This window comes from Balaenoptera borealis (genome assembly GCF_965194805.1).
Source record: "Balaenoptera borealis genome assembly, chromosome: 14".
NCBI classification, from domain to species: Eukaryota; Metazoa; Chordata; class Mammalia; order Artiodactyla; family Balaenopteridae; genus Balaenoptera; species Balaenoptera borealis.
Genome location: NC_138875.1, coordinates 83,285,665 through 83,312,300, shown reverse-complemented (window position 1 = coordinate 83,312,300; position 26,636 = coordinate 83,285,665). Strand labels below are relative to the sequence as shown.

Sequence of the window (26,636 nt, the reverse complement as noted above, 5' to 3'; positions counted from 1 at the left end):
CAGTCAGAGTTCAGTGCCTGGGTTAAAAAGAATCAATAGTGCAAGTAGACGATGGGAAGATTAAATGACTGCAGTTTAGATATACAGGACTCATTTTTGAATTGATAACACAAATCAACAATGTGCAGGGGAAAGCATTGAAACAAAGGTGAACAGTGATAACTCCACCGCAAGATCCTTCCCAGACTTCTGTCTTTAGTGTTGGGTGTCTCCGCGACTGGACGACAAGGATGCTGAGGGGTTGCAGACTCCCGCTATACAAGGCACAGCTCAGAGACAGAGCTGTTCTTTTTAGCTGAGAAAAGAGACTCTTAAAAAGCACAATAAATATCTTGAAGTACTGGAAGAGCTCGCACACAGAGGAGGGATTAAACTTATTCAGAGTTATTCCAAAGGGCTAAACAAGAACCAATGTATAGGAGAAGTTGTTAGTGGGAGGTGGATTCAGCCCAGAATGAGATGGCTTTAATGATTAGAGCTGTCCAAATATGGAACAGACTGCCTTTTACCATCTCCATTGCCTTACAGGAGGGTTGTAGAGCGTTGGGAAGTTAGCATGTCATTCTTTTCTACTGGGCCTTTTCTGTCTACCTAGCTTTTTAAACCAGCCTGCCTACTACCAGATAATATCCTCCTTTATTAATTCCTTTGAGGTTCTTTGATCAAATCATCCATCTTTCTGAATCACAGTTTCTCTTTTTTCCTCTCCCTGTCCCCAACCGACTGAAAATAGCTACAATCCTTGGTGAAAAATACAGTACAGTTGACCCTTGAACAACAGGGGGGTTAGAGGCACCCACCCTCCATGAGGTTGAAAGTCCGAGTTGGCCCACATACATACACGGTTCCTCCACATCTGTAGTTCCAAATCCGAGGATTCAACCAACCATAGGCAGATCATATAGTACTCCGATATTCATTATAGAAAAAAATATGCATGTGAGTGGACCCACACAGTTCAAACCTGTGTTGTTCAAGGGTCAACTGTATTTCTAAAACCCATTCTTACTTTGTTTAACCTTATTAACAAGAAGCATGTGTATAAAATACATTGAGGGCTTCCCTGGTAGCGCAGTGGTTGAGAATCTGCCTGCCAATGCATGGGACACGGGTTCGAGCCCTGGTCTGGGAAGATCCCACATGCCGCGGAGCAACTAGGCCCGTGAGCCACAATTACTGAGCCTGCGCGTCTGGAGCCTGTGCTCCGCAACAAGAGAGGCCGCGATAGTGAGAGGTCCGCGCACCGCGATGAAGAGTGGCCCCCACTTGCCGCAACTAGAGAAAGCCCTCGCACAGAAATGAAGACCCAACACAGCCATAAATAAAAATAAATAATTAATTAATTAATTTAAAAAAATGTTTCTTTAAAAAAAAAAAAACATACATTGAGCATAAGTCTATTTCTACGTAAGAGTAGATAGATCTTTCTGCCTTTGGGAGGCTATGTTTTGCTAAATTTTGGCAACCTCTAAATAACAGGTTTCACCCCAATGTTCGTTGCAACACTATTTACAATAGCCAGGTCATGGAAGCAACCTAAATGTCTATCGACAGATGAATGGATAAAGAAGATGTAGTACATATATACAATGGAATATTACTCAGCCATAAAAAGGAATGAAATTGGGTCATTTGTAGAGATGTGGGTGGACCTAGAGACTGTCATACAGAGGGAAGTAAGTCAGAAAAACAAATATTGTATATTAATGCATATATGTGGAATCTAGAAAAATGGTACAGATGAACCATTGAAAAGCAAAAATAGAGACACAGATGTAGAAAACAAACGTATGGACACCAAGGGGGGAAGGAGGGTGGGATGAACTGGGAGATTGGGATTGACATATATACACTAATATGTATAAAGTAGATAACTAATGAGAACCTGCTGTATAGCACAGGGAACTCTACTCAATGGTCTGTGGTGACCTAAATGGGAAGGAAATCCAAAAAAGAGGGGATATATGTATACATATAGCTGATTCACTTCACTCTACAGCAGAAACTACCAGAACATTGTAAAGCAATTATACCCCAATTAAAAAAGAAAAGCCACTGTGACCATTATAAAAATAAATTAATAAACAACAGGTTTCAGAGACACCAATGGGTTGAGGAACCAAGGGCATAATTAGTATGTGATACAGAAGGGGCCAACCCCAGGCTGAAGAGCACACTGTTTCAGTTTAAGGGAATACAGACCATCCCTGACTTATGATGGTTTGACCTACAATTTTTCAACTTCAAGATGGTGCAAAAGTGATACACATTCAGTAGAAACTGAATTTTGATCTTTTCCCAGGCTATCAATACGCAGTACCATCCTCTCTTAAGATGCTGGGCAGCAGCAGCGAGCTGCAGCTCCCAATAGGCTGCGCAGATCACAAGGGTAAATACTGATACACTTAAAACCATTCTGTTTTTCCCTTTAAATAAATTACATGAGATATTCAATACTTTATTGTAAAATAGGTCTTGTGTTAGATGATTTTGCCCAACTGTAGGCTAATGTGTGCTGAGCACGTTGAAGGTAGGCTAGACTAAGCTATGAAGCTCAGTAGGTTAGGTGTCTTACATACATTTTCGAATTATGATATTTTCAACTTATGATGGGTTTATCAGGACGTAATCCCATGGTACGTTGAGGATTACCTGTATTCCAACCTCCAGGAAATTTGCAAAGAACAGTCTGGTAACACGACCAATGTGAACTTAGACATTACTCGTCTCTGAGAAACCTATAATGCTGCCTCACTTTGTTTTTTGTTTGTCCGCTTTTAATATTTATTTATTTGTCTGTGCTGGGTCTTAGTTGCGGCACGCAGGAACTTCGGTGCCGCATGTGGGATCTTTAGTTGCAGCATGTGGGATCTAGTTCCCTGACCAGGGATTGAACCCAGGCCCCCTGCATTGGGAGTGCTGAGTCTTAGCCACTGGACCACCAGGGAAGTCCCTGTTTGTTCGTTTTAAACCTAACCTTCACAGCCATTCACATGAGGCGAGTAGTTCAGAGGCCTTCCGGTTTATATCACACACTGGTAATCAATAAACTTGAGTTCAGCAAAAATTTGCTGAGGTCCTCTCAAAGCCAGGCCCTTTGCAAGTCACTGATAGATCAGGGATGGTGGGGCTCTTTCATTCACTCAAATAGTAGGCATTCAATAAATGATGAGTGTATACCAGGGGACTCCTATATCCTGAAGATGGACAAGCTAGACAAGACATGCTGTTCTCATGGAGCCTACGTCCTAGTAGGGGGAGACAGGCAGTAAACAGCTAAGCAAAAAATACAACATCAGAGATAAGTGCTGTGAAGAAAATAAAACAGTAATGTGATAGCGAGGGTGACTGGGGAGGGTAGCCCTTTAAGCAGTCAGTCAAGACATCTCTGAGAAGGTAACATGTAAGCTGAGATCTGAACAATAACATGGAACTAGGAGCTCAGAGATCTGGGGAAGAGCATTCAGTACAAAAGCACAGATCAGGAACCTCTCAAGAAGCTCAAGAAGCAGAAGCACTTACAACCCCAAGCAGAGACCAAGCCACAGAACGGAGATCCAAAGTCAAATGCTCAAGATAATTTCCAGGCTGAGAAAGGTAACAATCCTCCTGCCTGGAGTGCTTTTACACTCGCTGGGGTGAGGCAGAGGCGTTGGTAAGAAGTGGTGCAGACCTGGTCTGAGGGGGAAAAGAACCACCAGCCCTCCATTACCACACCCCCCACCGTGCAGCCACGTGTCCCTGCTGGAAGAGGCTCCAATCCTGTGACCTAACCAGTTTCCACTTTGCTTCTCTTAGTGCATTGCCATACACTAGAATTTTTGTTTGTTTATTTGGGGTAGGATTTTGTTGGTCCTTTTCCAAGTATCAATCAAAACTGTATACCGGCCTCCACTCCTTGGAAATAATTAAATGAAATGACAAATAAAATGACGTGCCTGATTTTTTCAGCTAGGTAATGCACTGTGATTTGCATCTGTTAAAGGACTTTAAGTCCTGAAGCTGAGCCATCTGGGACAACTGAGGTGATTTTTGTTCTGCCTTGGCTCCTGTGGATGGTACACCATAGCCAAACACAAAAGTGGACTAAATGCTTCATTCTGCAACATAGTCCCTTAAGAAAACTGCCCTTTGTGATGCAAATGTGTTCACCTTTTGCTCAAGAATTCAATGAGAAGGTCCCTTTCTCTGTTGTCTAATTTTTTTATATTGGCAAAATTCCCTTTATCTTGCCGTTACATAGGTTTTCTTTTTTTTTAATTTACTTTTTATTTTATATTAGAGTATAGTTGATTTACAATGTTGTGTTAGTTTCAGGTGTACAGCTACGTGATTTAGTTATATATATATATATATGTTCTTTCTCAGATTCTTTTCCCATTTAGGTTATTACAGAATATTGAGAAGAGTTCCCTGTGCTATACAGTAGGTCCTTGTTGAGGTAGGTTTTCTACAGACCTCAAGAGCAGATTATCTGTGGTTTAAGAATAGATTTTTGGATTAAAGTCCTTTTTTCCCCTATTGGGGAAAGGGGCAGTCTAGAAAATAGCCTTGATCAATGCCCAAGCGAGGCACCTTCTAGCACAACTCTCGCTTATTTAGCAGTTACAGTAGCGTAATCTGTGACTTCCATGCAGACATGTATCAAAGGCTGTGTGGGATATTAAAAACAATATAAAACCTCCTTCTTCCTCTCCCCAGAGTGGGGTTCCCTCAGTCAGAGCACCAGAAGCTGCTGGGGAAGGGCTGGTATTTATTTGCATGCGGTGGAGCTCTCGGCGCGGGGTGTGGGATGCGGTGTTCCTGAAGCGACAGATGAGGGATTTTGGCCGTGTGGGAAGTGAACTGAGGAATTCCTCCCCTCGGTTCCTAAGAGGGGCTCTGAAGTACACAGATTGGGTTGCAGAGTGCGGCCCTGGGGGGTGGAGGGCAAGGGGGCGAGCCAAGAACACCAACCCCAGCGCGCTTCGGTGAAGCTCTGCGCCGACCGAGTTCGTAAGGTTCCTCAGCCTCGCCTTCCCAATCACCCACCCCAACCCGAGGCCGACTCTGAAGGGTAGGCAGTTCCCTGGGGGCAGCGAGTGCAGGGAGCCCACGTGAGCCCTCCACCTCCCTGGGTTCTACGTCTGCAGGTGGTTGAGCCGGGCGGGAATCGAGACCCGCATTAGCCAAAGAGAGGCCAAGGCCTCTCCGCCTAACAGCCGGTCAGAGCGCGCAGGGCGCGTGCACGCCGACTTCGATCCGGGTTCCTGGGGGCGGTGCGCGGGAGGAGGCGGGGCTTGCGCGGCCGCGTGGGCGCAAGTCGCGCGGGAGGGAGGGAGCCTGAGGGAGGGGGCGGGGCCGCGCCTCCCGCGCCGCGCTGGGCCCTCTCGGCCAATGAGCGGCGTCCACATGCCGCGGCGGCGGCGAGAGGGGAGGCAGCGGCGGATAAATGCTATTAGAGCAGCCGCCGCGGATCCGTCCCCGACGCCACCTCCTTCCCCTACGCTGCGGTTTCTTCCACTGCTGTCGGGGGTGCAGAGCTGAGGGGAGAGGGCGAGCGCGCCGCGCATCACCCCGCCGGCTCTCCTCCGTTGCTCCGTTCCGCTCTCAGGGGTCGGCCGAGCGCCCCCTCCTCCGGCCCGGGCGGGGCCGAGAATCACCTCAGGAGAACGGGGAGGGGGCCTGGGGGCCGCGGCCTGCACTCCCGGCGGGCGGTTGAGGGTGAAGGAGGCCCTCCCTTCTGACGAGGGGAGGGAGGGTCGGGAGGCCCCCCCACCGTCCAGCTGTGCCCGGGGCGGGCGCCGGCGAGGGCCGGGCTGCGAGAGGGGCGGTTGCTGGGGGAGGGGGCGCGGGGTGATTCAGCGCCCGGCGAGGCGGAAGCGGCCGGAGTAGGAGAAGGAGGGGGGAGAGGCCAGTCCGCGCCTGGGCGCCCGGGGTGGCACGAGCCCGCGGCCCGAGTGCGAGGCGGAGGCGAGGAGGCCGCGGGGACTGGAGGCGAGGACGGCCTGGCCCCCGCAGCCATGGAGAACGCGCACACAAAGACGGTAGAGGAAGTGCTGGGCCACTTCTGCGTCAACGAAAGCACAGGGCTGAGCCTGGAGCAGGTCAAGAAGCTCAAGGAGAGATGGGGCTCCAACGGTAGGTGCCCGGCGCCGGGGCTGCAGCGGCGCCGCGCGGCTAGGCGCGGGCCCGAGAGCCAGGAAAGATGGCTGACCGAGCTCCACCTCGTGGGTCTCGGCTCCGCGCCTGCCTAGGGCTGCAGGCGGCGGGTTGAGCCCGCGCGCCGGCCCCGCGGGAGAGGGGTTGCAGGCTGGGGGCGCCGGGGTCGGGTCTGCGCCTCCTCTCGACTTCCTCGTGGCTCCAGCCCTTGACCTTCCCCGCACGCAGCTAGCTTCGCGGCTTCTCACGAGCAGCAGCTGGCCCCGGCGGAGGGAGGGATGAGCCTCCTGCATCTGGGTTGAGCCCTGCGAGACATTTTCTCGTCCCTACCCGGTTTATGAGGCGTTGTAGTTGAGAATGCCTCTGACCGTTCTTGTACTACCCAAAGTTACACATCTGGCAGAAGTGATGACAGAGCTGAAATGACTCCTTGTTTCAGGAGCCTTGCTTAGGTGGTGATGAGATTTCACGTTTTGGAGTAGATCAATACAACAAATACTGCATATTTTCTTGGGGTACCATTTTGGTATGATTTCTCTTAAATACGGTTGAATGTTCATATATCTAGGTGCGTCTTTCAAAGACAGTGATAATTTAGTAATTCTTTTTGTAAAGGCAGAGTGCTAAAATGTTTTTTTTCCCCCCTCTTGACACGTTGCCTGGTGAATTTCTACATTCTACAGAGTTACCGGCTGAAGAAGGTGAGTAATCTTAACACGTTTCTTCCCCCACTTTGTGTGCTGATCTTAAGATGACATTTACAACAGATATGTTTGTTTCTAACAGGAAAAACCTTGCTGGAACTTGTGATTGAGCAGTTTGAAGACTTATTAGTTAGAATTTTATTGTTGGCAGCATGTATATCTTTTGTAAGTATAAAGAAATTTACTTTATCTCCAAAAAGTTGAGACTATACCATAGATGAAAAACCAGGAAACAAATGTCTATTGAGTGAGAACATTATATTTGGAGATTTAAGCTGTTTCTTAATGTTTTGTGTGGGGTTTTGGGGGGTGGTTTTTTTTTTTGATTCCCTAGGTATTTTAAACTTATAAATAAAACATTTGAAGCCATTCGCGTACAGAAAATAAATGGATGTCTGACATTGGCAGTGCAGTTAGAAATTGTTCCCAAATGCGGCAAGCAGGGTCTTATAAATTCTTGTGGTTTATCAGCTTTTAATATCAAAAAGTTCTTTATTGGAAGGCCTTTTCTGTTTTGGGTTCTTCCGTTGTGTAAGATCATACTAAGATGATGTTGGGCTCTTTGTAGTCTGTAAATAGAACTTACAAAAGGAATATTCCAGTTGCTCTCCCTTCCTGGTAATGGCAAGGTGACAGTTGTTTCTGACAGTGACAAGAATGATGACGGCAGTGATGGCACCACTGTTGACCAAATTTGGTCACTGACCTTTAGGGTGGTATATTTATCTAAATTGGACCCCTGTCTTGAGTGGCTCCTAGGTTGAGAGAACAAGGTTTAGTACAATTGGTTCTAGATCTTAAAAGAAAAAAAAAAAAACAAAACTTTTTTCATGTTCTCTATGTGCTTACCAGCTTGAGTTCTGTATGGTTGCTAAGAAACTGGTGAAATGCAAAGAACAGCAGAAGAAAGGTGATGGGGGTTGGAAAGGATAATTCTAGGTTATTATTAACATTTTTTGTGTGTTCAATATTGATTTTTTTATTGCATTTTTTTTCTTGGGCATTGGATTTCGAAGTTTTCCTAAAAATGGTCATGAATAGGACACAGATGTTCCTAATCCTAACAGCATGAGATGCCTTTTGTTCTTAAAGTACAGTATTTTATTCTTATAAAAACCAAGATGGGAAGTGAAATTCACTCAGTGCGAAAACTTGTTTCAGGCTTTGCAAACTTGACACAGCTTCAAGGTTTCATTTTTGTGTGTTTGTAAGCATGCAGGCCTCAGGGATCTACCTCTGTCTTTATTGACAACCTTACCCTAGAGGGCTATTTTGAGAACTAAATACACGAAGCAGTGGGCATTTCTTTACTTTAGGTGAAGGGAAAAAATTGGCAAGAGGTGAACTTTTTTGGAGTTTCTGTACGCAGATTCTGCCATGAGACTTTCATATGTCATGCCATGTTAGCCAAGTGATGTGTAGCCGTTAATAATTAATTCCTCACGAATGTTTTCTACGGTTTTCATTGAATAAAATTAAGAGAGTGTCATAGCAAATCATTAAGCATCCTGAATTAATCACTCCATACCTTATACGTGTCTGTTTTTTCTTGGTTGGTTAAAAAAAATTCCCCTTCAGTAAGTGGCTGCTGCTTTACCAATTCAGATAAAGGAATAGAGCTGTTTGATTAATTAGTTTCAATACATTGTCCTGGAACAAAACAAATAATGTGTTTGAGGTAGTATAATGTTTATGTTTAAGCTGGCTACGTAATTTTAAAATAGTCTCAAGTTTGGTAGTTTTATAAATAAATTTATTTATTTATTTATTTTTGGCTGTGTTGGGTCTTTGTTTCTGTGCGAGGACTTTCTCTAGTTGTGGCGAGCGGGGGCCACTCTTCATCGCGGTGCGCGGGCCTCTCACTGTCGCGGCCTCTCGTTGCGGAGCACAGGCTCCAGACGCGCAGGCTCAGTAGTTGTGGCTCACGGGCTTAGTCGCTCCGCGGCATGTGGGACCTTCCCAGACCAGGGCTCGAACCCGTGTCCCCTGCATTGGCAGGCAGATTCTCAACCACTGCGCCACCAGGGAAGCCCAAGTTTGGTAGTTTTAATACTGGGCTTCAATAAGGTCATCGGGGATCTCTTAGAAGTTAATCAGCTGCTATATACAAGAAGAGATAAAATAAATTTTTATTGAGTTATTTTGTGTGTGTAATTTAAGGCAGTGTTGTAACATCGGTGGCATTACTTCCAGTAGACAAGCTATTGACTATTTGGGTTGTATAGGATCTCTTGAGTGGCCAGTTTGAGTGACTTTATATTAATATTTTGAAATAATGATGTGAGTTTTACTTTGAAGTAAGGAGCTTAAATCTTCTGGGCATTTTCACATTTTTTTTTTTTTATTATTATTCTATTTTATTTTTTGGCTGTGCTGCACAGCTTGCAGGATCTGTAGTTCCCCGATCAGGGAATGAACCCGGCCACAGCAGTGAAAGCCCCGAATCCTAACCACTGGAGTGCCAGGGAATTCCCTCAAATGGGTTTTTAAATAAAAGCTTTAATTTTGTTGTAAGGTAGGATGTTGGCTTTTTGTAGCTTTATAGAGCTATATTTTGGAGTTGAAATTTGAGTTACCTTTTTGGTAACTACATGGAGTTATTGCTTAGGAAATGAACTATGTTACATTTTTATTTTATGGGTTGTTAAACAGAAAAGTTTAAACATTTATTGTTTAGGAAGTACTGTAACAATTTGATTTGTTTGATCAAGAAATTGCAGATATAAAACTTGTTGATTTTCTTCATGTGGGATTAGCACTACTGCTACATTATACTTGACCCTTTTCATTCCACATTTCTTTACCTTTGAAAAGACCACTGAGCTTTTTGTGGTAGTCAGTTCATTCCTATTCGTTTAAAAGGAAAAATGGTAAAATATACATGCTCTTTTGGAGAAGCAAATAGGCAGTTTTTATAATCTATATATGATACATCATCAGGTTCTGCTCAAGTTAAGAAATACTAGGCTTTAGTGATATATTTCAAATATCTAAGTAGTAAACTGTTAACCAGAGTTAATATTTTGCGTTGGCAGAAAGTAGGAAACAGCATTAATGTTTTATACTTGTGACCTGTAGGGATAAAGTTTAATTAACTTGTCACTTGGATTGGAAGAAGTGAGCTATATATCTCCCATTGTATGTGAAGTAACATTAGAAATTCCTTAACTTGACGTTCAGTACCTTCCTATCCTTTTCACTTTTTCCTTCCATCCCCCTTGTTCACCAACTTTGCCCTTCATATAACACATCATATGGTTGCTTAATTGGAATGCCTGTTCTTTTCTCTCTTCCCTGCTTTGTTAGGAATTGAGCACCTTAGGTACATGGCACAAACACTGGGAACACAGCATGGAACGAAATACACGGTCTCTTACCTGGAGCTGATGTTCTAGTGGAGACAGATAAAAGTAAAATATATAATAAACTGTTGGATTGGAGATAGTGCTGTGGAAAAAAATAACATGGTTGGTGGTGGCGGAATAGGGGAGACTGTGGAAGGAGTGCAGTTTTCAAATAGGGCAGTCAGGAGAGGTGAGCTTGAGGACCATATTTGTCTCATCTGTCAGAATCATAAAGTCCTCTCTGGTAACACAATTTGCATAAGCTTCTCTACCCTTCACCCCCATTTCCCTATCTCAGCTACTTAGATTGACCCTAAAATGCTAATAAAACTTTTTTAGACCAGGGCACTTCTCAACTTTGATTTACATTTGAATAATTTGTCTTTTCTTCCTACTGGAACCTTTGAAGGGATTCATAATTCCTTTTAGAACCTAGGTTAGTGCTTCTTTTCTTTAATTAATTTGTTTTTTATTTATTTTTGGCTGCGTTGGGTCTTCGTTGCTGCGCGCGCAGGCTTTCTCTAGTTGCAGCGAGCGGGGGCTACTCTTGGTTGCGGTGCGCGGGCTTCCCATTGTGGTGGCTTCTCTTGTTGCGGAGCACGGGCTCTAGGCGCGTGGGCTTCAGTAGTTGCAGCACTCAGGCTCAGCAGTTGTGGCTCGTGGGCTCTAGAGCGCAGGCTCAGTAGCTGTGGCGCACGGGCTTAGCTGCTCCGTGGCATGTGGGATCTTCCCAGACCAGGGCTCGAACCTGTGTCCCCTGCATTGGTAGGCGGATTCTTAAGCACTGCGCCACTAGGGAAGTCCCAGGTTAGTGCTTTTGATATAACAAATATTTGGATGAGTTTGTGTTGGTTTTCTCAGTAAGATATATTCAAAAAGTATTTGATAATGTAGTGATTTTAAATTTTTCCTGTGTTTTAATTATTTTGAAGGACAAAATGGGCAGTTTAGTGATTGGTTTAAGTAATTTATTTAGAGCCTGTCTTTAAAATATGGTTTGAAAGGTGAATGTGTATGGGGTTTTTTGTTTTCTTTTAAAGAAGATTGTATTTTCAAATCTGAAAATATTGAAGAGTGTTTTCACATAAGCTTTATGTGTGGTTCAGAAGAGAATCTATAGTCTATAATTCATACTATTTTTTTTATAATGGCTGAACTTTTGTTTCTCACCTCAGAAAATTGCTGTAACAGTTATTGGTGATACTTTATTTCTGTTTCCTCTTTTTTAATTTCTTGATGTAAATTTTCTCCTTCATTGAACAAATGTTTGGGTGCCCTAAGGCATTGCAAATTTCTAAGGATACAAGGGGGAATGCAGACCTGATACATGTTTTAAGACCCTCAGCCTTAAGAATGTGCTTATGGTCTCTCATTTTCTTCTTATGTTCTTGTTAAGAGCTCTGCACATTATCCTAACGTGTAGATAACTGAGTCATGGTACCATGACTGTCTCCTAGTTTATACCAGAACATGCCTTTTTACCTTGGATTAAAATTTGCTTAATTCATTAAACCCTGCTCTCTGGCATCTTTCGGCTGTACTCTCAGAAGTTATGGTGATATACAGAGATCAGTCTTCCATATAACAATTAGAAGATACCCTACCCTGTCTAAAGTAACCTAGCAAGTGAATTCCCAGTGGTTAGGACTCGGTGCTTTCACTGCCAGGACCCAGGTTCGATCCCTGGTCGGGGAACTAAATAAATAAAGTAAAACAAATAAATAAATAAAATTAAATAAATAAAGTAACCTAGCAAGTGTTTACTTTGAATAGGATTGACAAGTTTGAAACTTTTGAACTTGCTGTAGCTGGATACTGTAAGCCCCAGAAGTACTGTTACTGTATTAATAGTGCAAAGCAAAGAAAGAAGAAACACTATGCCTAAAATTATACTGCAGTAGCTTTTCCTTCCACTTCCATTTGATATTGTTAATGAGGTTGGTTACCTTTTTGCTCTCTTAATGTTTAAGTTCATAGACTGCCAGGTAGGGACTTGTACCTTAGACGTTTTATGAGATTTTGTTTTGTTTATTCATGCATCTATTCAATAAATATATAGTGAGCATCAACTATGTACCAGAGACTCTTCTAGATCCCTGGGGATAGAATAGTCAACAAAAGGAAATACAAACAGATAATCCTTTATATTCAACCTGTTCTCAATAAAGATTTTTTAGAAACATTCTCTCTGCCCCCTGTATATTTTGTATAACTTCTGGTAAACCATAATTATGAACTGACTGTACTTTAATGCTAATAAGACATAATAATTTGTCACTCATCCAGTTTCCCTCTTCACTACCCCCTTCCCCATCTCATGGGATCTTTCATTTGTCAGCTTCATCTTCCCATTTACACAAGAGAGGTTTTCTTTTCAATAGAACAAAACCATGAAGGACTGCACCATGTGGTTTGAACATGATTGACTGGATTGGTTCTTAGCAGTAAATGAAATACGGTTCATCTTTATTTTGAGTTGTAGCACTTAATTCTTTGGGTTATTTGTGGGTTTCAAAATATTTTTTAAAATATTAGAAAATTGGTAGTTGTCAGTGTTAAATAGGTTCAGCACTGTCCTTCCACACTAAGAGATTTGCCCACTAGTTTCTCATCAGGCAGTAATTATACATTGTACAGAACCCTCAAATAACTATGAATGCCTGTGTTTCTTACACATAAACATTTAAAGTCACATAGTGGAAGAAAAGGCTACTACATAATACAGATGAGGATTATTGCGTTATTGATAAACACCACTTGTGCAAAGGAACCACACATTTCTTGAAAAGTAGAGGTTTGCTTTGATAGTCCTGTCACTGCTTGCTTGCTTTAGTCTTTTCCTTTGTTCCAGCTTATGTGGGATATTGCTTTAAGTTTGTTCCTCAGGCCTAGCTGCCAAGAGGGAAATTCATACCCGCTTTAACAAGGTGTGAAGCTTATCTTACAGTTGCTAATGCCTCACTGACCTTTTCTAAAGGTCCTCGTTACTCTTCAAGTTGAGCAATTTTTCTCCCCCAAGAGCTAATTAAGTTTCTTATTTCTGATATGTTCTCCTTGGCAAATGTTTGAAAGGCTAGTATCAAAGCAGCTGTGATCTTGCATCTATCAAAATTTATAACTTCCTAGAGAAGTTTTCATCCTGCCATTAGGCCTGGCCTTAACACCAGGAATGCCCAGCTGAAAGCTTGCAGCAACAATTTATATTCATTCTGGTGTTCTGCTTGCCCTGGTTCATTAGCTGTCAGTGGTGATTGGCGTCTTTCAGGACCTGGCCTTGGGTCTCCTGGTTTTTTTCCTGCTCAAATTGATATTTCTTTTGTTGGTGGTATAGTGGTGAGCATAGCTGCCTAACAAATTGATATTTGTTGTTAATTCATTGTTACCCTCTTTTACTTGCAAAATTCATGTTGGGTCTTGCCTTAATCATCTTTCTGGTTGTTTGCTGTTTGTGTCAAAGCTCACTTTATAGTATTCCACTAGGTACAAATGTAGTCGCCAGATGGCTTCATTATTGCCATACATCATATCTGACAATATTAAAAAGTATCAGAAACAGTGCTTTCATTGTTTACTGAATAGATCTTTTAAAGAAAAGATTTCATTGTGGAATATACAAACATTTTAAGCAGTGTTAAAGGGCAAAGGCAAATCTTACCTCCCAGACTGTATCATGAGATACCTTTAACATCCTTTTTGGATTGGCAGTTTTCCACAAAAATTGGTTGTTAAATTTTTAACCATTTAGATGCCTCTTTTACTATGTTGTTTATTATTTTAAGATTCATTGTGTTGGATTCTTTCTTCATAGGGTTGCTCAGTTAGAAAGTACAGTGTGGCTTGTGTGAGCTAGAAGTTAATTCTCTGCTCATTTTTCTTGGGACAGTGTTCTGTGCCCAGGTAAAACATTTTTGGATTTATGTCATCTCTGAAGTGCTGTGTTCCTATACTAGATATCATATGGAGGATAACCTTCAAAATACATTCCTGATCGCAGAACAACCTTGCAGTAATGGCCTTCAGCAACACCACTGAAAATACGTGGGACATTAGCAGATTATATACTCTAATTTTGAGTCAATGATTAAGTTGTTTTTACTATGAATTTGTGCCACATAGGTATTATTTGATGTGACTATTAACCAGATTAACAAAGTTTCATGATTGCCTTTTGCTTTAACAAAATCAGGAATTTGTTTTATTTCTTTTGAAAAATATACACAGAAAATGAATGGGATTTAGTTCCCCAAAAGTATTTGTTTTGGATTTTGAACCAATTATTACATGAAAAAATAAATTAGTTCTTAAGGGTATTATTAAGAAGTTTATAGTTTTGAGTCTTAAGAATTATTGGGAACAAGATAATAAGCTTGTTGTTTATGTCATTACATTTTGCTACCTTTTGTTTCTAAGGATGGTAAGAAAAGAGATTTTATGTATCATAATAATTCCTTTAATGCCAGCCGCTTTTGTTGTAAGAACACATTACAGTTCTAACGCATGCCATTTCTCTTTTAGGTTTTGGCTTGGTTTGAAGAAGGTGAAGAAACAATTACAGCTTTTGTAGAACCCTTTGTGATTTTACTTATATTAGTAGCCAATGCAATTGTGGGTGTATGGCAGGTAAGCAAAAATTCCTGCAGTGCGAAATTTTGGTAATTTACGTAAGTGATTTAAACTGTGTTAAAACAATCTGTGGAACTACGTGTGTTTATCTGTTTATTTAATGGCAAAATTTTAGACCTCATGCATATATACTTTGCAGTTAAAATTGCTCACCCTTCATGGTAGCATGGAATTAAGAACAGTGGATAAAGAAGCTACTTAAGGAAAACCAGAAAATTTGACAACCAGTATTCTCTTTATATTTTCTAGTTGCTTCCTATGAAAAACTTTTATTCTCCTTGGTGGGTGGGTGGGTGTGTGTGTGTGTGTGTGTGTGTGTGTATATATTTAGCTATAAAAATTGTTTAAATCCTAAATAATTTTACCTTCAGAGCATATTCCTGGCTATTTTCCCTTAACTGCCCAGTACCCAGGCCTTTCTTTTTTTTTTTTTTTTTTTTTAATTTATTTATTTTATTTATTTATTTTTGGCTGCGTTGGGTCTTCATTGCTGCATGCGTGCTTTCTCTAGTTGCGGCGAGCGGGGGCTACTCTTCCTTGCAGTGCTGGCTCCTCATTGCTGTGGCTTCTCTTGTAGAGCACAGGCCCTAGAGTGTGCAGGCTTCAGTAGTTGTGGCGCGTGGGCTCAGTAGTTGTGGCTCGTGGGCTCTAGAGCGCAGGCTCAGTAGTTGTGGCTCACGGGCTTAGTTGCTCTGTGGCATGTGGGATCTTCCCGGACCAGGGCTTGAACCCATGTCTCCTGCATTGGCAGGTGGATTCTTAACCACTGCGCCGCCAGGGAAGTCCCCCAGGCCTTTCTTATTCACAGAATGGAAGCTAATTTTACTACAGAAACATAATGGGATCACACATCTGCCCCATATTTGCATGATTGGTCTTCTGCAGATAGCTAGTTTGAGAATTTAACTTTTTTAAGACTGTGGATTCTTAATCACTGTGCCACCAGGGAAGTTCCTCTCATTCATCTTTTAAGTATTGATCTTTTAGATTTTTGATAGATAAAGTCACCTCTTTCAGGACTAAAATAGAGTGCATCTGTCATTCGTAAAGTGGAAGCATCTTATAAACATACTTAGTCCTATTGGAATCGTAAACTTCTGATCTTATTAATAAACATGAAGGCCTTTATGTGGTGAGCTCATATAGAAGGAAGCCTACTTAGAAGAAATTTTTAATTGTGCTACATTCCTCTTATTTTGATTTTTTAAAAATTGCTTTTATTTAAATAGAAATGATCTTTTTGTGAATAATTTAGGCAAAAGAAACAACATATAGCATTAGATTGTCCTTCTCAAGTTAGTAATATGCATTTTTAAATTAATTTATGTCAGTTACATAATAGATACCTCATATATATTCCCTTTTCATGCTCAGAGTGATTTTGTAAGGCAGATGATATTCCCATTGGACAGATGTGACAGAAGTTCAGAGTGATTGACTTATCAAAGGCCATACAGATAGTACATACATAGAGTATCTGGGATTTATATCCAGGGCCAGGCTGATCTGAACTCCAAAGTAAAATTTTATAGCAATTTTCACAGGACTTTTAGATATGTCTTAGCTTAAAGAAAAGAGTAATATTTTTGATGGATATCCTATTACATAATATACAGAAGGGTATGAGCAATAAATACTATAGGGTTCTTGCTTTCTGGAAGTAATGAAAGTTATAATTATAGTGTAAGGTAGTATTTGGGAGGGGTGGGGCATGTATTTCTGATCAGTGTCATCAAGGAAGGCTGACAAGCAATTGGGGGAACTATAAAGAAGTGGGACTTTAGTGGGTGGAAGCTGGGGAGAATATTCCAGAGAGGGGGTGGCATGAGCAGAGAGGTACAAAGTGTGTTTGAGGAATGACATTTAGACCTATTTAGGTTTGAGTGGAGGAGGTAGGAGTTGTAACTTTTAGAACAAAGGAAACCTTAGAAGGTCTTCTAAGTTTTTGTTCGTAGTAAGTTAGGTGTATTTGTTTTTCCCCAAGCTGACCTGTTTTTTGTTGTTTGTTTGTTTGTTTTTGTTTTTTTTTTTAATAAATTTATGTTTGGCTGTGTTGGGTCTTTGTTGCTTCACGCGGGCTTTCTCTAGCTGCGGTGAGTGGGGGCTACTCTTCGTTGAGGTGCGGTGGCTTCTCTTGTTGCGGAACACGGGCTCTAGGCAGGTGGGCTCAGTAGTTGTGGCTCGCAGGCTCTAGAGTGCAGGCCCAGTAGTTGTGGCGCATGGGCTTAGTTGCTCTGTGGTATGTGGGATCTTCCTGGACCAGGGCTAGAACCCGTGTCCCCTGCATTGGCAGGCAGATGCTTAACCACTGCGCCACCAGGGAAGTCCCCCTGATTTTTAATGTGGAACATTTTTTTTTTTAAGTCTTTATTGAATTTGTTACAATATTGCTTCTGTTCTATGTTTTGGTTTTTTGGCCACAAGGCATGTGGGATCTTAGCTTCCTGACCAGGGATCGAACCTGAACCCCCTGCATTGGAAGGCAAAGTCTTAACCATTGGACCACCAGGGAAGTCCCTCCCTGATTTTTAATAGAAGCAAAATACAGTGCTCCTGGACATCTTAACTTTGGTCAGTCCAATTAAACTCTACCTGACATGACCTCGAGGAAGGAGAAAAAAATAAAACTGCCACAATTCATAAATTCTAGGGGGAAAAATCCTGAGGAAAAAGTAGTTTCAAATTTGAATAATTGAATAGCAGCAATGCTCAGAATTTATTCTTTCTACAGTATCATAACATTTGAACTTAACCTGAAGGACCTTTTAGCAGTGACATTAATTAGAGTTAGATATGCTGGTATTTCTGTTAATTATAAGGTGATACAGATAGACTCATTCTTTAAGCAGATCTGATTGGGATTTAAATTATTTTTATCATGAACTTTCCAAATTTAAGGTTTCCTGTACTTTCTCAGGAATGCATACATAAAAAGTTAGACACATGCCATTAGCTATCAGTTTTGTGTCATCTAAATTCTCTTTAAGCAGGTTTGAGGACTTAATTTTTACCACAGTGTGAAAAATGAGATTGCATGGTATCGAGCATAAATTTTATCCAAATGAAGGTTAAATTGAAGAGGTTTAGATTGGAGGGCAAAGATGTGAGAGAAATGAAAGAATTGTTTCCTTTGTCCACTGAGTAACCTCAACTGGGCATGTGCTTTGTAGATTTGCTCCTTCTAATTGCTTATTTTCTTTTTAATTAATTAATTTTATTTTATATTTATTTTTGGCTGCGTTGGGTCTTCGTTGCTGCGTGCGGACTTTCTCTAGTTGCAGTGAGCAGGGGCCACTCTTCGTTGTGGAGTGTGGGTTCTCATTGCGGTGGCTCCTCTTGTTGCAGAGCACGGGCTCTAGGCGTGAGGGCTTCAGTAGTTGTGGCACACGGGCTCAGTAGTTGTGGCTTGCAGGCTCTAGAGTGCAGACTCAGTAGTTGTGGCACACGGGCTTAGTTGCTTCGCGGCATGTGGGATCTTTCCGGACCAGGGCTCAAATCTGTGTCCCCTGCATTGGCAAGCGGATTCTTAACCACTGCGCCACCAGGGAAGTCCTAATTGCTTATTTTTTAAAAGGAGAAAAGGCAAATTTCACACATACTCCCCCACCACCCCCCAAAGGAACTTTCCCCTAGCTTTTTTTTTCAACATGGCTCATTTTAATTCTGCATCTTTCATCTTGAAATTAGGAAATAAAAATTGTGTGTGACTAAGTCTTGACAGGTTCATATATAATATTATGGTAAATGTGGTATGTGACTGGCAGTGCTTCCGGCCACTTATTGGTCTTCAGTACTGGTGAGAGATTTAGAATTTGAGACGTAACTGGATTTTCTTAATTCATCACTCAAAGCATTTACTGTGTGCCAAAACAATCTAAGCATTTTACACATAGCTTGTAAATCCTCACAACCCTTGAGGGTGGGTACTGTTAGCGTCCTGGTTTTGTAGGCCATAAAGCTGTGTGTCATGTAACTTATCCACAATCACATAGTTTTTGAGTGCAAAAGCCTGGGTTGAGCCTGGGCGGTCCAACCCCAGACCATCACCTTTCATGGGGGTCAAGATTGACTTAATGATGTGAGTGTGTGAAGCTGAAGGTGAGGGCCATGTTGCACAGCGTGCATAGGGACAGCAGGTTCTAATAACTGCTTCTTGCCATTGATTTTTATCTCCTTACCCTTCTTCGGGTGCTTATTTTTTCATTTTTAGTACAAAATCATAAGGGCCTAGTGTTTCTTACCTTAAGATGTGAATCATTTATTGCAAATGTCATTAATGTGCATCTCCTGTGTTTTTTCTTTTTAAGTTTAGTTTACAACTCTTAAAATTTGATTCCTAGGGCTAGAAACCCTTGGCAGTGGCAGGCTATATTTACTACTGTTATCTTTTGTTTTCTTTTTTACAGGAAAGAAATGCTGAAAATGCAATCGAAGCCCTTAAGGAGTATGAGCCTGAAATGGGCAAAGTGTATCGACAAGACAGGAAGAGTGTACAGCGGATTAAAGCTAAAGACATAGTTCCTGGTGATATTGTAGAAATTGCTGGTGAGTTGAGTTTGTCATTTTTATTTTAGGTTGTATATCTGAATACAGTCCTTTTCTGAAGGCTCATACTTAAGAGCTTTAAAAGTTAGGCTCATGTGTATCAATTACGTTAACAGATTTTTAGTGCTATCCAAACGAATCAGGTTTTCTGTAAAATTTTCAAAGTGTTTTGGCACTTCCCTTCATGTTGATAAGTGTTTTTCTTTTTTTTTTTTTAAACAAGGTGTTTTGAATTATTGTGCTTATTACTTATAGTACATTGTGGAACACTAGTGCTGAAGAGATAATGAACTTAATCTTGATTTGACAGTTAGTTGTAGTGAGCAGTTTGTAGAATACTAGTTAATGGCTACATAGTTTTTCCTGTTTTGGTTCTTGGCACAAATAGGTCAAACTTGCAACCGTCAAACCTAGTTGATGGCTAAGGATAATCTCATGACTTTAAAAGCTCTACTTAAAAATACTTGGACATAACACTGAGCCAGGGATCTTAGCCAGGGATCTAGGTTTGGGCTTTAAAGAGTTAGTGAATCCACTGCAATGCCAGAGCTCTACACAGATCTCAAAAAGGTCCTCCTTGCTATAGGTCAATGCCATGTTTTCAGGCAACCCAGAATGCCCCTGGAGCCAATCAAAACTGTGTAATCTTTTTGCTGGGGAATCATTACATTGGGTTATTCAAATCATTGTGGTTTTTCACACCCTCCTGAGCTCAGAATACTTGTTTTCTTTTTGTGAATTGTCTCATAGTAATACCTTTACACTGACTTGTGGGGAAAGTGTGCTTTGTCTTACTCATTGTAATGAGAATTCAGTGCTGAGTCTCTTGGCCTGTGCTCTGCAGTTTCGGCCTTTAGAAGTAAATTACTGGGACTTCCCTGGCGGTCCAGTGGTTAAGACTCTGCCCTCCCAATGCAGGGGGCCCGGGTTCGATCCCTGGTCAGGGAAACTAGATCCCGCATGCTGCCTGGCTCAGCCGAAAAAAACAAACAGAAGAAAAACAAAAGTAAATTACCTTGTCATAGGTCTTCCAGAAAAAGAATAGTGTTGCCTGTGTACCCACACGTTGATTACTTAGGACAGCAAAGTTTGTATAAATGACCTAACGGCTTGCTTAATAGTGTTAACAAAAGTACAACTCAGAATGCAGTGTTTTGGCCAGTGGATTTTTTAAACTTAATTTTGACATAATTTCAGACTTAAAAGTTGCAAGGGTAGTAAGAGTTCCCATTTAGCTTTTACCCAGATTCTCCAAATGTTTGTTGTCACATGTGCATTATCCTCTTTCAGTCTGTGTCTATACATTCACACATTTTTGTCTGAACTATTTGAGAGTAAGTTGCAGAAATGATGCGTCTTTACTCCTAAATACTTGAGTGTTTATTTTATAAAATTTAGAGCATTCTTTTAATATGATTCCAATTAACTACTGAAAGATAACAGTATTATATCAGTTTTTTAATCTGTAGACCTTATTTAGATTTAACCATTTGTCACCATGGATTTTACAGCAAAAATATGACTTACAGAGGGAATTCTGGTGGTGATGTAGGAAGTAGGTCAGAATGGGAAGGCTGGAGATAGGTAAGAGCTAATGAGAGCAAACAATAACAAAGGCTGTAGCATTAAGAATAATGAGGGGAAGATTTTGAGTTTATAAGTAGGAGTTTTAAAGCAAGGGTGCACATCAGAATTATCTGGGGACCCTCCTTAAAAGTTTTTACCAGGTCTCAACCCAAAGTATTAACTCTGAATCTCCCTTGGGCAAGGAATTACAGCCATGTATAGTTTGAAAAGTGAGCCTCAGGTTTAGGTGCCAAGCAACAGGTTTTGATAACTTAATAGATATTGGGGTGGATGTGAAGTAGGGTGTGGAATCAAAGATACTGGCAGGATATCTAGTTCAGGTGCCCGGGTGGTGATGGTGCTAGTAACTGAGGAAGGAAACATTAGAGGAAGATAGTTTGTCTTTCCACAAATACATATGTGGTCAGTGCACTTGCAGATCACCTAAATATTGCACAAGATTCATTTTAGACTTTGTATGTTTTCCAGTTCTCCAGCTTAGTCTGGTAATATACTTTCAGCCTGTCAAATTAAGATATTGTAAGAATTTTTTGTGCTAGTTAAGCTATTTCAGTATATTCAATCTATCTGAAAACTTAGAGAAATCACCCCCAAAGTGTTTATCCTTGGTTTGCATCCGTAGATGGCAGTGGTTTACAGCGTCAGAGGAAACTGTAACCTTGATCCTCAAAGCACCATCTTCCCTTTTGAAGGAATAAACTAAGACCAGCTTCTCTTCAATGGGGGTGGTTTTGGTTTCTCTTTTTCTCTGAATTCTGGTTCTCTCCAGTCTCCTATCTCAGTAAGTCACTCTTACCACCTAGTTAACTGAGAGAAACTTGGGAATCATCTTGATTCTTTCCTCTCTTATTCTGTCTCTAAGACCAGTTGATTCTGTCTCCAAAACACACCCAAATTTGTTGACTACTTTTTCCTCAGTCACCACACCAGTCCCACCATCACCTCACACTGACATTGTCATTGTGTCCTAACGAGGCTCTGCCTTCTTTTACTGTTTTCTTTCCACACAGAAGCCAGGGTTTCCTAAAGGTCATGTTTATTCACTTGCTAAAACACTTCAGTGGCTTCTCTCTTACACCAGAAATATAAATTTTTTTCTTTGACCCTAAATGACCTTGCATTGTATAGCTCCTGCTTGCTTCTGTGATTTCATCTTATGCAACTCCCTGTGCTCTAGCCATACGGGCCTCTTTTTTTTTTTTTGGCTGCGTTGGGTCTTTGTTGCTACGCCCAGGCTTTCTCTAGTTGTGGCTAGCGGGGGCTACTCTTCATTGCAGTGCGCGGGCTTCTTGTTGCGGAGCACAGGCTCTAGGTGCGCGGGCTCTAGAGTGCAGGCTCAGTAGTTGTGGCGCACAGGCTTAGTTGCTCTGTGGCTCGTGGGATCTTCTCGGACCAGGGCTCGAACCCGTGTCCCCTGCATTGGCAGGCGGATTCTTAACTACTGCGCCACCAGGGCAGTCCCTATATAGTGTTTTTTTGGTTTGTTTTTTTAAGCATTTCTTAATTTTTTAAAAAAATTATTTCTTTTGTTTTATTTATTTTTGGCTGCATTGGGTCTTCATTGCTGTGCACAGGATTTTCCTAGTTGTGGCGAGTGGGGGCTACTCTTCATTGTGGTGCACGGGGCCTCATTGCGGTGGCTTCTACTTGTTGCAGAGCATGGGCTCTAGGCACGCGGGCTTCTGTAGTTGTGGCTTGCGAGCTCTAGAGCGCAGGCTCAGTAGTTGTGGCGCACGGGCTTAGTTGCTCTGCGGCATGTGGGATCTTCCTGGACCAGGGCTCGAACCTGTGTCCCCTGCATTGGCAGGCAGATTCTTAACCACTGCACCACCAGGGAGGCCCTATGTAGTGTTTTATATGTTGCATTTGATAGTTTAGGAAGGACAGATGATGATTGATCCATAGTATGTGTGACACAGGAGTAGTATCCCTTTCCTATTTTTATTTTTTTATATTGTGGTAAAATATACATAGTACAAAGCTTACCATTTTAACCATTTTTCAGTATACAGTTCTGTGGCATTAAGTATATTCACATCATTGTGCAGCTGTCACCACTATTCATCTGCAGAACTTTTTCATCTTCCCAGACTGAAACTCTGTTGCCATTGAACAGTAATTTCTCTTTACCTCCCTTCCTCTAGATCCTGGCAACCACTGCCTTTTTTTTTTTTTTTTAGTTGATTGATTGATTGATTGCTGCATTGGGTCTTCGTTGCTGTGCACGGGCTTCTCATTGTGGTGGCTTCTCCCACTGCGGAGCTCGGGCTTCAGTAGTCATGGCTCACTGCCTTTAGTAGTTGTGGCTCACGGGCTCTAGAGCACAGGCTCAGTCGTTGTGGAGCACGGGCTTAGTTGCTCCGCGGCATGTGGGATCCCTCGGACCAGGGACCGAACCCACGTCACCTACATTGGCAGGCGGATTCCCAACCACTGTGCCACCAGGGAAGCCCCACTGCCTTTCTTTTAATATTCAAAAAATATATATTAAAACATGAGTTTAAATCCCTCATCTTAGGTGAATCTACTTATTACCAATAGTAACTGTTCTAAGCAGTACACATACTCATCCCTATTCCGATTTCACCTGTTTTTGAATCCTTTGTGAGGAGTCTAACAGGTCCTGATAGTTAACACTTTTTTCCTCCAACTCTTCCCCCACTGTATACTAATTGCTAAAAGTATATGCAATGCTTGGACATTGGGCTCTTGTATACTACTCTTTTTTGAATTTTGACCATTCTGAGGGATGCTGAACAGAGGTGGTAACTAGTTTTAGATAGATATGAGCAACTAGTTTTAGATAGATATGAACATTTTATTAAACACTATTGTCATACTACTAGGCAACGAGCACCTTAAGGGCAGAAGTGTGTCACACTGATCATTGTAATCTTGCTGAGCATGTAACAAGCTCTCAGTGAGTAATAAATGAAACTTGAAATCAGAAGTATGGAGTAGGTTTAGCTAATGTAAACCTGCTTATTGTGCAGCTTCTGTGCAGAATAGATAATTTTAAGTCTCTATGCATAAGTTCAGTAATAACGAAGCTTAAAGTGTGTGCCAGGGCTTCCCTGGTGGCGCAGTGGTTGAGAGTCCGCCTGCCAATGCAGGGGACACTGGTTCGAGCCCTGGTCTGGGAAGATCCCACATGCCGCGGAGCAACTGGGCCCGTGAGCCACAATTGCTGAGCCTGCGCGTCTGGAGCCTGTGCTCTGCAACAAGAGAGGCCGCGATAGTGAGAGGCCCGCGCACCGCGATGAAGAGTGGCCCCCGCTTGCCGCAACTGGAGAAAGCCCTCGCACAGAAATGAAGATCCAACACACCCAAAAAGAAATAAAGAAATAAATTAAAAAAAAAAAAAAAAGTGTGTGCCAGATACAGTGATAAACTTGCTAGTGCTTGGTTTTTAACCATCAACCACTCTATGGGGTGCATACTGTTAGTCATATTTTACAACTGAAACTGAGTCTTTGTGGTTTATTGCTTCTATCTTCAACTGTAGTTAATTTGCTAGAGAATATACAGTATCCTTAGTAAATGTATACATATTTCATATATCAATTTGTTGGAGGCCTAGTTTACAATTTTTTAAAAACAGCTTTATTGAGATATAATTCACATGCCATAACATTCACTCCTTTAAAGTGTGTAATTAAAGTGGTTTTCAGAGTTCTACAGTCATTACCACTATCTAATTTCAGAACATCTTCCTCCAAAAAGAAAACCCTATACCCATTAGCAATCACTTCCTCTGCCCGTCTTTCCCCAGTCCCTGGCAACCACAATTTGTTTTTAGGGATTTGCTTATTCTGGATATTGCATATAAATGGAATCATACAATAAATGCCCTTTTTAGACTGGCTTCTTTCACTTAGTATATTGTTCTCAGGATTCATTTATGTTGTAGCATGTATCATATAGTTCATTCATGTGTATACTGTATTCTTTATGGCTCTAATATTCCATTGTTTAGGTGTGCCACATTTTGTTTATTCATTCATCAGTTCATGGATATTTGAGTGGTTTTCCCCTTTCTGGCTATTATGCTACTGTGAACATTCAAGTATAATTTTTGTGTGAACATATGCTTTCACTCTCTTAGCTATATACCTAGACATGGAATTGCTGGAGCTTATGGTGACTCAAAGTTTAACATTTTGAGGAACTTCCCAACTGTTTTCCAAAGTAATTGCATCATTTTACATTCCACCAGCAATGTATATAGGTTCCAGTTTCTCCACCTCCTCATCAACACTTGTCTTTTTTAATTTTAGCCATGAAGTGTTATCTCATTGTCATTTTAATTTGTACTTCCCTAATTTCCTAATGATATTGAGCATCTTTTCATGTGCTTATTTTCAATTAGTATGTCATCTTTGAGAACTGTCTAAATCCATTGGGTTTAGTTGGGTTGTCTTTTTAATGTTGAGTTGTAAGAGTTCTTTATATATCCTGGCTTATCAGATAGGGTTTGAAAAATTTTTTTCCCGTTCTGTAGGTTTCTTTTTTACTTGACGGTGTCCTTTGTAGCATAAAAGTTTTTAATTTGATAGAGTCCTATTTGTCTTTTTTTTTTCTTTCATTGTTTGTGCTTTTGGTGTCATATCTAAGAAGCTATTCTATGATCTCATGTCACCAAGATTTTGTATATGGTGTGAGGTAGGTGTCCAACTTGATTTTTTTGCATTTGGATATCCAGTAGTATCAGCACCATTTGTTGAAAAGACTTCTTCATTGAGTTGTCCTGACCCTTGTCAAAAATCAATTGACTTCATTTTCCACTGCAAATTGACTATTATTCCATTGATCTGTATGTCTGTCCTCATGCCAGTACCACACTGTCTTGATTACCGTAGCTTTGTAGTAAGTTTTGAAATCACTAAATTTGAGTCCCCTGGCTTTGTTGTTTTTCTAGATTATTTTGGGTATTCCGAGTCCCTTGCATTTCCATATACATTTTAAGTTTAGCTTGTTAATTTCTGCCCCAAAACCCTGCATAGATTTTGATAAGAATAATGTTGACTCTGTAGCTCAGTTTGGGGAATATAAACATCACAGTAATATTAAATCTTCTGATCCATGACCATGGGGTGTCTTTATGTTTATTTAGGTCTCGTTTCTTTTAACACTGTTTTCAGTGTTCAAGTCTTGTACTACTTTTGCTAAGTTTATTCCTAAGTATTTTATCGTTTTTTGTTTGTTTTTTGTGGGGGAGCTATTTGTAATTGGAATCGTTTTCTTAATTTCATTTTCAGATTGTTCTTTGCTAGTGTATAGAAATACAGTTGATTTTTGTGTATTGATATTGTACCTTGCAGTCTTGGTAGACTCTTTTAATAGTTTTTCAGGGGTTCCTTAAGATTTTCTCTATATAAGACCATGTCATCTGAAAACAAATATTTTTATGTCTTTTCAGCCTGGATGCCTTTTCTTTTTCTTGTCTAATTACCCTGGCTAGACTCTCCAGTAGAATGTTGAAAAGAAGTGGCAAGAGTAGACATCCTTGTCTTGTTCCTGATCGTAGGGGAAAAGCATTCAGTCTTTTACCATGAAGTATGATGTTAGCTATGGGTTTTATAGATGCCCTTTATCATGTCGAGGATGCCTGATCACAATTTTAATTTTTAGGTTGTCAATATACTCTTGTTTGGTCTGTTCTGGTGACTTTTCGTGGTGGTTATGTATTTAG

At 41.2% G+C, this 26,636-nt stretch overlaps 1 protein-coding gene and 1 long non-coding RNA gene across 2 annotated transcripts in view; one reads left to right on the top strand and one right to left on the bottom strand.

Moving 5' to 3' along the window:
* Positions 1-5,404: 5,404 nt before the first annotated feature.
* Positions 5,405-26,636, top strand: part of ATP2A2 (ATPase sarcoplasmic/endoplasmic reticulum Ca2+ transporting 2) — a 62,445-nt gene continuing 41,213 nt past the window's right edge. Inside the window, 5 exon segments of the mRNA XM_082355866.1 lie at positions 5,405-6,120; positions 6,825-6,842; positions 6,928-7,010; positions 14,705-14,809; positions 19,219-19,357. Of these exon segments, the coding sequence (XP_082211992.1) occupies positions 6,003-6,120; positions 6,825-6,842; positions 6,928-7,010; positions 14,705-14,809; positions 19,219-19,357 (463 nt within the window). The 5' untranslated portion in view covers positions 5,405-6,002.
* The window catches only part of LOC309611480, a 79,018-nt gene continuing 59,505 nt past the window's right edge, over positions 7,124-26,636 (bottom strand). The window contains exon 6 of the long non-coding RNA XR_014234546.1: positions 7,124-8,945. This is a non-coding gene — a long non-coding RNA (uncharacterized lncRNA). The remainder of the gene's footprint in view (positions 8,946-26,636) is intronic.